Below are 15,820 nucleotides of genomic sequence, written 5' to 3' on the forward strand. Positions count from 1 at the left end.
ACATGTTGCCTGATTCTATTCATATGAAAATCTATAGAGACAGGTAGATTAGTAGTTGCTTCAGGCTGGTGAGCAATAGGATGGAAAGCAGCAAAATAGTAGCTAAAACGTCCAGAGTTTCTTTGTGATGTGACTAAAATATTCTAAAATTGACTGTGGTGATGTTGCACATATCTTTGATTATACTAAAACCCACTAACCTGAGTGCTTTAAATGGGTAGATTGTATAGTATGTGAAGTATATCTTAATAAAAGTGTTTTTTTTTAAATGGCCTTTATAGAATTTTGATTGAATATGCCTAACATTTAAAATTGACAGATAGGATTGGAGTTTATCATTACAGCTCTTAAGCAATAAAGGGTAGCAAAGATAATGAGTTTTCTTTTAAGGTATAGCCATCTTGAAGCCTCCTGGTTCTTTATAGCCAATTCCTCCTTTATATGATCATTTTCCTTTTCCTAGATTTCCCTACTGTCGATTATCTCTGCCAAACAACACACATTAGAAATCTACCACTTCCTCTTTAACAGGGTAGCTTTTTGTCCACTCAGTTCTGCTTGTAAGAACTTAACAAAGCTTTCAGTAATTTATTTCTGTTTACAGTAAAGACGTGAATAAGGAGAAACAGGTCCTCTGCTTTTATTACCCCAATTATGACCAGGGACTATAATTACATATGATTTTCAAGTCTTTAATATTTATTTCCCTTCTAATAAATACAATTCCATTGCTTAATAAGTTAAACATTTGGGGGAATAAATTTATAAATTGAGAATGATATTTTAAAACCCATGTTATAGTTTAAAAAATTGTATCTATAAATAGTAATGACATCATTTTAAGTATAAATAACAGGGTTTGCTTCTTTACAGGATTTTCTATTGTGATAATGTCAATATGGCCATATCTCCAAAAGGTTTGTACACTTCAATCTATTATTCTCTTAAGTAGCTATAGTAGTAGTAACTCTTACATAGTTAAGAGTTTTCTTGACAGTCTCTTTGGTAGTCTATTGATTTAATCTTTACTAGCATGACTTGAGATAATAATTCTTCCAGAGAGGCTTATAAGTAAGGTGATCCAGTGCTTCATTGTGCAAACCAGAACAGTCTTGAAGTGAAGGGAGCACTATACCAGGAAAACAGAATTATACCTGGATAGTCCTAGACAAATGTAGATGTATGCTCACCTACTTATTAGCCGCTTTCATATCCCACCAATGCCCCCTCCCTGATAAAAAGGAAACTAAATTACTTATAGTCTGAATCCCTGAATGGTACAAATGACATTTCTATGGAATACTTTTGTGCTTTCCCATAGGGTTGTCTGGTTGACATTGTGAAAAGAATAGATAATACATGTATTTCGATGCTGTGGTTACTATATGGGGAGGAGGGCCTAACAAGAAGATGCAAGTTTAGTAGGTACCCTGGCATCAGTTAATCATCAAGTCCTGCCAACTCTTTAAAAAAAAAAATATTTGACATATAACATAATATAAATATATGTCAATTCTATCTTAAATCTCCAGGAATGAATTTACTAAAAATCAGTATATAAGTTGCAGACGTTATCTATAACAGTATTTCAGTTAAAGTTCTTGATGGAGTTCTCTGTACTCTCCAACCTCCTATTCACTCCTGAACCTGCTACAGTCTGATTCACTCCTCTGCTACCATAAAACTGCTCTTATTAAGGTCTCCAATGATTTGATTACTGACCAAATAGATACTTTTCGGTCCTTTGCGTGACATTTGGGTAGTATTTGACATTGTTGACCTCTCCCTGCTTCTGAAAACCCTCTCTTAGCTTCCGTACATTACTCTGTCCTGGCTTGGCTCTTTAAATATTTGTTATTAAATTCTTTTATGAGTTTTCTTTACCAACTTGTTCCTTATATGTTGGTTTTTCCCAGAGATTGGACTGTGTGTCTGTGTGTGTGTGTGTGTGTATGTGTGTGTTGTAGACTAAATCCTAAGCTTTGGCCCATATTAGATGTATAGCCAACAATTTATTAGACATATCTACTTGAATTAATCTAGGTTCCTGGGGCCTTTATAAATTTTTCTGCATTTTTTTCTGAGATGCTGTCCCTCCCTTCATCTTTCCTTTCCTCTGTCCTTCCCTTCCACCCTTCTTCCCTATTATTTTTATCCCTATTATCTATTATCCCTATTATTAAAAATAATGTGCCTGTGATACAAGAAGCTTATTGACATTTTATACTTAATTTTAGATTTTTTAGTTTTTATGAATTTTTAACTTTTTGAAAATGCTAACTTTTAAAATATCTGATATTATAAAAGGAATAAGGACAAAAATACAAATTTCATTTTTTTTACTGAGTTGGTGCCATATTCACATTGCTATTTTGAAAATAAATAAAAATTTATATGACATGAAATTATTAGCCATGATGTTAAAAATTCTTTCCTTATTGGCAGAATGATTAGTATTATAGCGGAAAATTTAACAATTCTAGAGCAATATTTTCTTTGCCAAAAATATATTTCCATGTATCAAAACTCTTTATTTCTATGATTCCTGTATCTAGTCTCTTTAACCTCAAAATTACCAAAAGAAAGGTATTTACAATAATTAGGTCTACTCAGCACAGTATGTTGAATTTTGAAAAGGTACACTCCTTTCTCCAGATATTTGAAAGCTCTTCAAAGGTAAATTTAGTGAGTACATGAACTTGTAACTAGTTCTTTGGCAATACAAATAAAACAATTTCAATAAAAAACCTTTCTCAGGTTATTTCATAATAATAGTGAAAGCTCACTATGTGCCAGGTACGGTACTAAACTTTTCACCTCTTGATATTCATAGCAACCCTATGAAATGATTATTATCTATCCTGTTTGACAGGTGAAGAAACTCACAGTCAGAAAGTTTGGTAGCTTGCTCAAGTCACTCAGCTGGAAGATGGCAGAGCCAAACCTATCTGAAACAAAAATCTGGCTCAACCACAGTGCTGTGTTACTTACTACCTTAAGCTGTTTAATTCTTAATTTAAGGCTTCCATCTTTTTCAATAGCATGTTGAAAAATATTACTTAGCTGAAAAGCCATCTGTGACAAAGATAAAAAGCTAGAACACCCCCCCCCCGACCCAAGAAAAAACTCAGAAAACAAAACAAAACAATAAATTATTTGTCTGAAAGGAATTTGGCACCAGTGTAAATCTCTGAAATGTGCTTCTTTCTGACCCTGGCTGATAGACAACCATCAGCCAAGTGATTCCTGAGGTTCTGTTGCCCAGAGGTGGGATAAATATCCAGGAAGATTCATATTCTTAAGACTAGATTTTGAATTGGAAGGATAGGTTATTTTACAGGACTAGGGAGATAGTGGGAATACTAATGCATGAATTATAATAAAATATAATAATAGAACTGACATATTAGTAAAAACAAAATTCTAAGAAATACTAGTTTTTATATCCTATAGGTAATATTCATTTAGTGTATATATATGCTGACATTGCCCTAAGCACTATACATTGCTCAAATAATTCTTTTAATAACTCTGTGAAGTTATCCTTATTTGACAGATAAAAAATTGAAGCATGTGATTTTTTACCCCCAGCTACTCAAATACCTGATAAGTAAAATCTGGAAACTTCACTATGATGAAACCTGATTTGGAAAAATTGTGTTAACTCATCTTTTGTATCCTTATTGCCTAGCACATTTTTTGTCACAGTAAAGGACTCGGTGACTGTTACTTGAATTAATAAGCAATCATCTATAAATAAAAGTTAAAAATGCTTGGAACGCCCATATTCATATCTTAGTTCCCATATCAAAAGCATGAAGATTTCCAGAACTTTGACTTTGTCAATATCATTAACATGTTTATAAAGTAATGTTTGAAATTCAATACCATGTACTTTGGAGTGTATGGTTTTCTTTCTTCTTTTTTTTTTTCCTGAAATGACAGGGATGGGGGAGGGCTTTTGTGTTTTGTTTTTGTTTTTGTTTTGATAAAATACAGTTCCAACTTTTACTGATGTGTGCCAAACCGAAAAAGTTCATTACAGATGGTTACTATACAGTATACGTGAGTAAAGGTCTAAAAGTATGGGTGTGTGTGTGTGTGTGTGTGAGAGAGAGAGAGAGAGAGAGAATGAGAGAGAGAGAAAGAAGAGAGAGAGAAAGAAGAGAGAGAGAAAGAGGTGCAGGCAGACAGACAGACATGGGCTATTAGGGGGATGTTGCTAACCCAAACTAAAATTCTGGAAGACTTTAAAAATCAGTTACACCAGAGCTGAGTTTTGAAGGTCTGTAGGAGTTGGTTTCCTGAAAAAAAAGGTAGGGGCCAGGGAGTAGGAGGTTGGGAAGGCATTGCTGGTAGAGGGGGACAGTAGAGAAATCAGTGCAAAGGCCTGGAGGCAAAGAATTTGACTCATTTTGGAAACTTAAGACAGTTCTGTGTGACTGGAAGTTAGAATTGGGGGAAGGGTACATGCAGAGAGATGAGGCTAGAGAAGAGACTGTGGCCAACTTGTGAGCTCGTTTTTCATAATAAGCAGTTTAGATTTTATCCCAAAAATGGTATGATGGAGATCACCAGAGGTGGCCAGAGGACCAGAAATGAGATGCTGTTACTACTGTTAAAAAGAGAAACACACATGAGTGCAGATAACAGTTTAATTACTGAAGTGACACCTGTTGTAGTGTAGAACCTGTATCTCCCAAACCCGTTTTACTTTCCTATTACAATTCTAGCAGAATTTTCTAACAGATTCCAGTTTCCAGTCACCATAAAGAATAGTATCCAGTTAAAATAAAAGTTTCCATTGGTCTCTGGCAAATATCATTAATATTGTTAGAGCTATCCCCTAGAGTCAGCTTCTGTTCCTGAAACACATACTTGACTATGATCAATTGATATCCTGAGAAGACACTTTCATTCTTTTGCTTTCAAACCACTACACATTTAACATTAAAATTGAGTTTTCACTGCTTTTTTGAAAATTAATTAAAAAATTTTTATGACATGAAGTTATTTTATATTTTTAATAGAGTGATCAAAGGAGCCAAAGGTAATATGGGTAGAAAATGAAAACCAGTGTGCCTAAAATAAGAGATTAAAAAAAATTTTTTTTAATGCTTTATTTATTCTTGAGAGAAAGAGAGACAGCATGAGTGAGGGAGGGGCACAGCGAGAGAGGGACACAGAATCCAAAGCAGACTCCAGGCTCTGAGCTGTCAGCACAGAGCCCAATGTGGAGCTTGAACTCACAAACCGGGAGATCATGACCTGAGCCAAAGTCGGACACTCAACTGTCTGAGTGAGCCACCCAGGTGCCCCAAATAAGAGATATTTTTAAGGCTAGAACTTTAATATTGTGTATCATTATATGTATTCACTCTTATTTCTCATCCCCCACAAGAAAATGTACCTAAACATTTTCATTTTAAACTATTTAAAAATATCTTTAGAAAAGGCCATGGTTGTCTTTAAGTTGTTCTAACACTTTATATATGTTTAATCTTATTTCCTAAAAATTTATTTACATTTTTTAAAATATTTATTTTTGAGAGAGTGAGCACAAGGAGGCGGGGCGGGGGGGCAAAGAGAGAGGGAGACACAGAATCCGAAGTAGGCTCCAGGCTCTGGGCTGTCAGCACAGAGCCTGACGTGGGGCTCGAGCTCAGAGATTGTGAGATCATGAGCTGAGCTGAAGTCGGAAGTTTAACCGACTGAGCCACCGAGGCACCCCTTATTTCTAAAAATTTAATGGTTCTTATGTTTCCAAATTACTATATAGCCTACCATATATATATATATTTGTTTAATCTGTTAATTTATTCCATAGTCCCTTTTGTAAGCTAAAATTTTCTGTTTTTTGAAAGAATTTTATTTTCTGAATTTAATCATTTGGTTCTCTCCTCAACATCTATCATGACACATAAACCCTCATTCAGTGGTAGAACCCTGAATCCTCCATGTTGAAAGGAAGAATTAATAATAGGTTTAATGGGAGAATTATCTTTCAGCTTTTGTGTTTTTATTCTCTTAAACATTTGACTATTGTGCTCAGTTAAAAAAAATAAAAATGAGGCTCCTGGGTGGCTCAGTCGGTTAAGCCTCCAACTTCAGCCCAGGTCATAATCTCCTGGTTTGTGAGTTCGAGCCCACTTTGGGCTCTGTGCTGACACTCAGAGACTGCAGCCTGCTTCAGGTTCTGTGTCTCCTCCTCTGTCTGCCCCTCCCCTGCTCACGCTTTGTGTCTGTCTCTCAATAATAATAAATAAATGTTAAAAAAAAAAAAAGATTTATAGTGCTAATGGCTATTTAGCTTATGGAGTAACATAAGTCTAAATAATTGTATTTACTTTATAAGAATTAAAGAATGGCATTTTACTTTTGTGATGTTATTATTTATACATATAATGTGATTATTTGTAACAAGATTTTTATGAACCAAATCATAAATCATATTCCCATAATCATTCTAAAAGTTGAAGCTTCCCAAGTATTGTTTCTAGTGTATAGTGAATTGGTAGCATATTTAATTATACTGTAAGAAGTTTTGAATACCTTACTATAAGTAATAGTGTTATAAAACTGATATGTTAGAATTATTGTTTTTATTTACCTAAATAGGAAATGTTACGTGGTCAGAAAAATGTGTTTAAGTCTTAAACTTTACTTTTCTTGGATAACAATTCTTAAAGCATTGTACTTTTTTCTGCAGATTGATCAGACAGCTGATGCAAGTTTTTTGGGCTGGGTTATTGCTTCATTTAGTCTTGGCCAAATGGTAGCTTCACCTGTATTTGGTTTGTGGTCTAATTATAGACCAAGAAAAGAACCTCTTATTGTCTCCATCTTCATTTCGGTCATGGCTAACTGCCTCTATGCGTATGTCCACGTTCCAGCTTCTCATAATAAATACTACATGTTGGTTGCTCGTGGATTGGTGGGATTTGGAGCAGGTAATATGTATGTATGTATGTATGTATGTATGTATGTATGTATGTATGTGTTTGGCTGTTCAGATTCACATTCACCCTGAATTCACCCTCTCTCATCTGGTATCACATCGTCTCAATCTCATATCTCACAACTCAACATACAGATTTCTCATTGCAAATAGACAAATATCTTTCCTATGATTTTTGCCTTTGTTCATGATATTCCTGTTACCTATAGTTTCTCTATTCTGTTCCCATCATTCTTCATTCTTCAAGATTCTGTTCAAGTTCCACATCTTCCATAAAATTTTCTTAGGTTACCCTACCCCTTAACAGATCTTTCCCATCTCCAGTATGTCTGTGGAACTTGCTTAGATACTGTTTTGCTCTGTTTTCATCTTTTATCACCAACCAGATAGTAAACTTTTTATAATTAGAGACAATTTATGACTTTCTAAAATACTCTGTGGCCTTTCTTGCAGAGTCTCCTGAAAATAATAAGAGCTCAATAAATTTTTTTGAGTCAAATTGTTAGTGGATCTTTTTGTTTCTTATATTACATTTAAGCATGCAGAATTTGTGATGTCTTTGTTTTAAAAATAGTTGTAACGATCAGTAGTTTGCCATTTAGTCAGTGTTTTCTTCATATTTAATAAGAAAAAAAGTTTAACATTTCTGTAATGTCACTTTTTCATTTATTCACATCTTTAATTGTGTTTTCATGTTGCTAAAAGCAAGATTTTCCACTAATTGATACATTTGCTCGATGTATATGCTTTGTATAATCATAGGGAAGAAGCAGTGACTATAATATAGATTAATATTTTTGTTTTATATAAAGCCAAATTAAGTGGGATTTTATAAACCAAAGAATATTTTCTTTGACTTTGGATTATTGTGTCTTTTCTTAGGAAATGTAGCAGTTGTTAGATCATACATTGCTGGTGCTACTTCCCTTCAGGAAAGAATAAGTTCCATGGCAAACACAAGTGCATGTCAAGCATTAGGCTTTATTCTAGGTCCAGGTAGGTATTTTTCACTTGTCATTGCTTGAATATGAATTGGGAGAACTTTTAAAGTTCAAATGTTTAGTGGAATCCAAGTATAAAACCTCATAGAACCTCATAGCTAAAAGGAAAAGTAGGGAAGCTAATATTTTTGGTCCAGCAGGAGTCTAGGCTCTTTATATGTGTTAACAAATGTTCTCTAAAGTAAATAATATTAGTCCCATTTTACAGATTAGGACATCAAGGCATAGAGAGTCTAAGTAAGTTATTCAAGGTCAGCCAGATAGCAAATGGGAAATATGAGATTCGAACCTAACTCTATCTGTATGTTCTGTGAAATAATCATTTAGCTTGACATCTCCATTATAGTTAGCTTTTTTTCTTGTCTATTAGAAACAAAATTCTTTAATTTTTTCTTTTTTGCTTTTGGAGAGCAAGTACACCTGTACATGTGCGCAAGTGGGGGAGGGGAAGAGAGAGATGGAAAGAGAATCCCAAGCAGTCTCCACACTCAGTGCAGAGACTAATGTGGGGCTCGATCCCATAGCTGTGAGATCATGAGCTGAGCTGAAATCAACAGTTGGATGCAAGGGGGGGCCTGGGTTGCTCAGTCCGTTAAGCATACAACTCTTGATTTTGACTGGGGTCATGATCTCACGGTTGGTAACTTAGAGCCCCAAAGCAGGCTCTTTGCTGACAGTGCAGAGTCTGCTTGGGATGCTCTCTCTCTTGCTCTCTCTGCCTCTCTCCTGCTTGTGCTTTCTCTCTCTCACACACAAAATAAGTAAATAAACTTAAAAAAAAAATTGAAAAGTTGGACACTTAACCAACTGAGCCACCCAGATAGCCCAGAAACAAAATTCTTCTGACCGAAGGATTTGAGGAAAGTTATAGGAGATTCTTTACTCTTGTGCTCTTTGCCCATACCTTTCAGACTTTTCTGAGTTTGAAGAAAATGAGAGAATTTTTGAAAGACTACTGAAAGACTGTTCTTCAAAGCCTCCATCCTTTAGCTGAGTGTAAAACAATATTAATAAGACTTAATACTTCCCCAAGACAAGTAAGTTTTTGCTATTAGATAAATTAGTAATTTTTATGCTTAGAAAAACATTGAAGGGACACCTGCGTGGCTCAGATGGTTAAGCATCCGACTCTTGGTTTCAGCTCATGTCATGATCTCACAGTTTGTGAGTTGCAGAGCCTGCTTGGGATTTTCTCTCTATCCCTCTTTCTCTGCCTCTCTCCCCACCCCTTCTCTCTGTCTGTCTCAAATATAAATTTTTAAAAACCTTAAAAATTTTTAAAGAAGAAAAAAAGAAAAACATTGAAAAATCATATAATTGGTTCATGCTTTGAATATTACAGTTATGAATACCATCACTTTGAATCTAGTTCCATTTACTTTATCATTAATATCCTACCCTCACCCCTCGTTCCATTACTTTCTTTAAAATTTTTTTTAATGTTTTTTCTTGAGAGAGAGAGACAGAGATAGCACAGACAGGGGAGAGGCAAAGAGAGAGGGACACACAGAATCCAAAGCAGGCTCCAGGCTCTGAGCTGTCAGCACAGAGCCCGACTCGTGGCTTGAACCCATGATCCACAGGATCATGACCTGAGTCGACATCGGATGCCCAACCAACTGAGCCACCCAGGTGCCACTCCATTACTTTCTTTTAGAGAGCCAAGAAAAAAGCTCTACAAAAGAGAATCCAATTTATCTTTCACGAAAAATCTAATATTTCAGTTTAGTATTTGGAGTAAAATATACATATAAATGTAGAATCATTGGATCTACTGCCATATCATAAAATGTATGAGGATATAGCCTGGATCTTTTCATTTACCACTCTAACCTCAGTATCTAGCACAGAACCTGGTATACACCTGGTATATGTTCTCAGTAAATAAATAAGAAGTATTTTGGAGATTAAATAATGATAAAATAAAAGAGGTAGAGGCATATAATAGATCTCATGGCATTTTAGAACCAGGAATGGCTTAAGAAATTATTTAGCTTAACCCCCTTTATTTCAGAGCCAAGAAAATGGAGGTTCAGAGACAGTATTAGCTATTTCAAAGGCAGACAGGGAATTGGGGAAAAAAAGACCAGCACTAAAATTTATATCACCTTGTTCATTGATTTGCCACATTTTCAACCTGAGAATAAAAGAAATAATCAAAAAGAAAGATTATCTCATTTAAGTATTTTGTATTATCTTTAGATGAGTAAATGTAGGCCTGAAAAAGATTAGATGCGCTTTCCTGTAATGACCACATTAACAGCACTAGCATTTATTGAATGTCTACTATTGTTAGATGCTGTTCTAAGTGTTTTACGTGTAATGTCTTACTTCATCCTTACCTTAAGGTTGCAAATTATTGGAAGAGCCAGATATAGAATCTAACTCAGGAAAGCAAACCAGTTCTCTTCCAAGCTGATTTTTGCCACAGATCCAAATTTAAAAATATACATGATTTAAATACCATATACACAATGATGATTTGAAATATTAACTTAAAATGTGACATTCTACTCCTTATAAATTGTAATTTTATATGGAAGAAATTGGATGATTTAAATTTTCTGTGGAGATTTTTTTAAATAGGAAGATACTGACAAATTGCTTTAGATATAATTCTTTGTGAATGTATATCAGTGTTTCTGAATCTTTTTCTCATTAATGTCCCATTAAGGAGCTTTTTTAGACATTTTTTTCCTAATTCCACAGATCAATTGTATATCTTTTATGGACTATGTGAATATCTATGCTTTATACAGAAAAAGAGTAAATATTTTGTTCCCTTGCCTCTATTGAGATGTGTGATGTAGATGTGAGATTCCACAGTTGCTTCCAATTTTGTAGTAAATGTCTTTCACATTTTTTAGCCCTTGCCTCCCACATAATAATTTATCTGCATACATTTTATTTTATATTTTATTAAGTTTTTCAGACTTGTTTTGCACTCATTGGAGAAAAGGGTGTGACATGGGATGCCATTAAGCTGCAGATAAATATGTACACAGCACCAGTTTTACTTGGCGCATTCCTGGGAGTTTTAAATATTATTCTGATCCTTACTCTATTAAGGTAAATCAGATAGAAATTATAAAACTACTTGTGTAGATTGTGAAATTAAATAAGCATGATCATTATTGGAAGATAATTATTCCTATGAAGTCTTTATTTGGTTTTTGATGTCTATAGTTGTGTTCATGTTTTTTGATCAGCTAATGCATCTAGTACTTGTAACTGAAATAATAGGCAATCTGATAAATGAGACTAGATTATAAAGTCTTTGAAGATTCAAAGTTTGGTCTTGATTTACTAACTGTAGGTTTCTAAGTACGGGAATGGCATGAAAGCACAGTTTTAAGTAGATTAATGATTGGTATCAACCTTAAATACAAAAGTTACTTATATCTTTTATTTACTAGAAGAAATTTTATAAAACTACAGAAGTTTTATTACTTTGTATTTCTTTGGAGTCTTTATTGAAGGCCCCAAAAATGTTTATAACAAATGTTTAAAATCACCGGAAAACTTTAAATATTTATTAAGGTAGTTCATGTATGCTTTTGGATGAATATTGGATTGAATATTATGCTTCATTTTATATGATAAGATAATAAGAATTATAACTTGTATCTTTTAAATTTTGTTGGTTATACCTCATTGGTAATAATTTCATTACTTAGCAGTTAGTAAAAGAAACTATATCAGAATGTGAAAAAATAAAGAAGGCTACTAATAAATTAAAGCCATTTATCTATCATAGTAAGTCTTTCATAGATGCAATATTTATGTTTTTCTTTTTAAGAGAACATCGTGTGGATGACTCAGGACGACAGTGTAAAAATGTTAATTTTGAAGAAGGTACTATGACCCTTTTGACTAAATTACTATAACATTATCAAAGTGTTTCCGATTATTCTGTGTTTGGTATTTACTTGGATTTGCTTCTGAAAACAGTACAATGGGTGATTGGGGTAGGATCTTCAAAGTTAAAAGTTACCTAAATTAATAATTTTTTTAAAAGCCCTTCCCAGATCAGTTATTTGGTGTTCATGGCTGGCAAGATTAAAAGCATTGCTAAAAATCACTTCATCTTCTTTGCAAAGAGCCAGTATCCTAAAACCCTACAGTTCTTTAGAATGATTTCTGTAACGTTCCTATAAAATGTATCTTTCTGTTTCAAGCATTTCTTTGCTCCCTTAATCATGGAAATAGGTTTCTCTTTTGTATTTTTATTCTTTTGGTACACGCTACAAATGTACATTTTCATCCCTTAGATCTTTCTCTGACTTAGAAGTAAGTAACCAATCTGGTCAGTAGATATGTCTTCCTAAGTAAACCCTTATTTAAGTACTAATTATATTCTCCATGGGGAGTGTCCCCCTCTGTACAAAAGATTGCAACTCAGTTCTTGCCTTTAAGGAGTTTGTTCCTGGGAGTTTTAAATATTAGAAAAGTTGTGGAAAAGACATAGTATCTTCTATAGCCATTTTATTTAATTTTCACAACAAAACTAGTGGAAGGAAAGTTGAAAGTAGGGTAGAGAGCAGACTGGTGAAGAATGTTAGTAACTTTTTGAGAAAAAGGAGAAGTATGACAGTAGTCAGATTTCAGGTGAGACTAGTCCAGATGTGTGAAGGCCTGAACTAGGGCAGCAACTAAGAATGGAAAAGAGACAGATGTGAGTTTTTGAAGAAAAAAAAATTAAGATTCTTGATAGATTGGATAGGAATTATTAAGGAATAGAGGGAGTTGTTGAAGATATCTGTCAGGTTTTGAGTCTAGATAAGTGAAAGAATGGGAGAGAACAAGAATTTAGGAAAGGACATTCGCTGAATAGAGAAAATGATTTCAGTTTGAATCAAGCTAAATATACTGCTACACTAGAACAGCGAGAAAATGCCAGAGGCATTTGTAATTTTGGTTTTAGAGATCAAAGCTAGAGATACAAATTTCAGAGTAAGCCAGTGAAAAACACAACAACAAAGAGAGAGTGAAAGAAAAAAGGAAAGGGAGGGGTACATGCATCAAGTGTGACAAAATATTGTTGAATATAGGGGCTGAATATATATTTCATATTTTTCAAAATAAAAAATGAAAGAAAAGAAAGAATGGTGAGGAAGTGCCCGCAGGGGGTATAAGCCGCTTTTTTTTTTTTTAAGGTGAAAAATAAGGTACTAACTTAAAAGACCTATCAGGTAAAAGGAATGAGCAAGTTAAGGAGGGTGAGTTTGAGGTGCTGAGAAAGATACGTAAGAAGCAAAATCTTTCAGAAGTTGGAAGGGGGTAGCAATATCGATTAGGACTTCATGGAGTTTAATGTGCTTCAAAAACACCTGGAAACCTTGTTAAAATGGGTTCTGATTCAGTAGGCCTTGGTGGGGGAGGGGTCTAAGTGGGTTGTCAGATTAAATACAGGATGCCCAGGAGAATTTGAATACTTTTTTAGTATAAATATGTCCCGGCTGGGTAATTTTGGATTTCAGATAAGGAACAAATAATCTTTTAGTATAGATATGCCTCAAATATTTCATGGGACATTCTTATATTTAAATTTCAAATTTTGCATGGAAAATACTTAAAATTATTGTTTATCACAAATTCAAACTTAACTGAGTATCCTGTATTTTTATTTACTAAATCTGGCAAACCCAGTGAGATTCTGAGAATCTACATTTATAGTAAGCTATCATGGGAGCTGATGCTACTGGTCTAAGGACCATAGCAAAGATTTGGAACTATACTGTCTAATATGGTGGCTGCCAGCCACATTTGGCTATTTAAATTTAAATTAAGCTAAATTACATTGAAGAAATTCCTCAGTCACACAGTAACACTGTAAGTGTTTAGTTACGGGTCTGTGGCTAGTGGCTGTTTGGACAGCACAGAGAAAGAACATTTCCATCATGTCAGAGTTCTATTGCACAACACTGCCCTAAAGCACAAATGAGAGTTTAGAAAGACCAGATCTATTTTCTTTCATAATATTTCTAGGTACTTCAAAATAATTTCTAAAACAGAAATCATTTTTAAATTTCAGTAAATATTGGGGCGCCTGGGTGGCTCAGTCGGTTAAGTGTCTGACTTCGGCTCAGGTCATGATCTCACGGTCCGTAAGTTCAGGCCCCGCGTTGGGGGCTGACAGTTCAGAGCCTGGATCCTGTTTCAGATTCTGTGTCTCCCTCTTTCTGTCTCCTCCCCCGCTCATGCCCTGTTTCTCTTTTCTCAAAAATAAATAAATGTTAAAAAAAAATTTTAAAAATTTTTCAGTAAATATTTAAATAAAATATTTCTGCTTTTTTCCCATTATTAAAAATGTTATCATTGGATAGGATCATAATTGCTAATTACATAGTTTTTGAATCAATATATTAGTGTAGTCTTTTCCTAAAATTCTTATAATTTTGATACCCAGTCAATCCTGACAATCTAGGATGCAACATTTCTGAGCTTTCCCACTGAAGCCATCACTGGGTAGAGGCTGCAGGAAACTAACCATATATGATGCAAACTCCAGTCTAACTTGGGGCAATGTTGCTTTTTAATTCAAAGGAGTAAAGACTGGGTTCAAGGTCTTAACAGAGAATCAGGCAGGTCTGTCCCGAGTAATATAAGGTCCACAAGGACCAGAGTCTATCCCGGAAAAGGATCTGGACAAAGGTGACCAGTTTTCTTTGTGCCATTAGAAAGGGAGGTCATAACTCTTTGTTGAGTGTTCAGGGTGCTTAATTGTCCCCAGATATAGCAGACTATTTCCAAGTCTCATTTATTATTGGAGGAGTAACTCCTTGTCAGGAATCCTGAGATATAAAGGGAAACGCTATTATGAGAAAAATTATAGAAACTTACTGTATCTTGGGAAAGTAGCCCCGTGCCCCCTGCTGGTGTTACATACACACTTAAAGATAGCATAAAATGAAAACATTATTGAATTACTTGTTTGGTTTACTCTGAATAAGTAGGTAAATTGTAAAATAGCATTACAAATGTATATAAGTAGGTGTATTTCGCTTCACATTTCTCAGTTATATAAGGAATAACTAATATTGAGTATGTAGCTTAATACATAGTTTAAGATAAGTCAATACGCTCACTTCCTCCTAATTTATAAAAGCACCATCAAATCTTGGTGGTAATTTACAAAATATATTTCCTTGCAAAAATACAAATGATAATATAAGGATTTTTTAAAAACTGTGGTAATAACGTATAAGGATATTTACTCATACTAATTTGACATAACATTGAAATTCAAAATACATATCCATTGAAGTGAATCACAGAACTAGCTGATTTAATAAACTATGAAAAAATCCTCATAAATTTAAGATTTAGGTAAAATAGAAAAAAAAACTTGCAGTAGAAATTTAAAGCAAATATATTTAGAATGAGCTCATTTTATAGAATTTTATAAAATATATTCCTATTTTGGATCAAGAGACAGCAAATAGAAAATCTGAGTATTTCCTGTAGATAACAGAATTGAAGTATATCTCCTGGGAGGAAAATTCACGTTATTTTAAAAAGCCATTTTGGCGCGCCGCGGTGGCTCAGTCGATTAAGCGTCTGACCTCGGCTCAGGTCATGATCTTGCGGTCCATGGGTTCAGCCCTGTGTCTGTTCTGTGTTGACAGCTCAGAGCCTGGACCCTGCTTCAGATTCTGTGTCTCCCTCTCTCTCTGCCCCTCCCCTTCTCGTGCTCTGTCTGTCTCTCTCAAAAATAAATAAAGATTAAAAAAATTTTTTTTAAGCCATTTAAAAATTACTTCTATGGTATAAATTGTTACTTTTAAACCACTTAGAAGCCTAAAAGTGATTTTAAATATTTAGTCACAGAATTTGCTACATATAGTTTCTACATTATTTT

General features: G+C 34.2%; 1 protein-coding gene across 10 annotated transcripts in view; it reads left to right on the forward strand.

The window, feature by feature from the left end:
• The window catches only part of MFSD8 (major facilitator superfamily domain containing 8), a 150,843-nt gene that overhangs the window by 87,069 nt on the left and 47,954 nt on the right, over window positions 1-15,820 (forward strand). For 9 of the 10 annotated variants that reach the window (XR_008296130.1, XR_008296132.1, XR_008296128.1 and 6 more), the window contains 5 exons: window positions 874-917; window positions 6,710-6,950; window positions 7,841-7,954; window positions 10,884-11,028; window positions 11,759-11,814. Coding sequence is in view for 5 of the 10 variants with exons in the window: in XM_015071789.3 (XP_014927275.1) it covers window positions 874-917; window positions 6,710-6,950; window positions 7,841-7,954; window positions 10,884-11,028; window positions 11,759-11,814 (600 nt within the window). In the remaining 5 variants the exon portion in view is untranslated. The remainder of the gene's footprint in view (window positions 1-873; window positions 918-6,709; window positions 6,951-7,840; window positions 7,955-10,883; window positions 11,029-11,758; window positions 11,815-15,820) is intronic. The other variant, XM_027065856.2, reaches the window with a different exon arrangement.

The sequence above is a fragment of the Acinonyx jubatus genome, chromosome B1 (assembly GCF_027475565.1).
Source record: "Acinonyx jubatus isolate Ajub_Pintada_27869175 chromosome B1, VMU_Ajub_asm_v1.0, whole genome shotgun sequence".
Taxonomy (NCBI): domain Eukaryota; kingdom Metazoa; phylum Chordata; class Mammalia; order Carnivora; family Felidae; genus Acinonyx; species Acinonyx jubatus.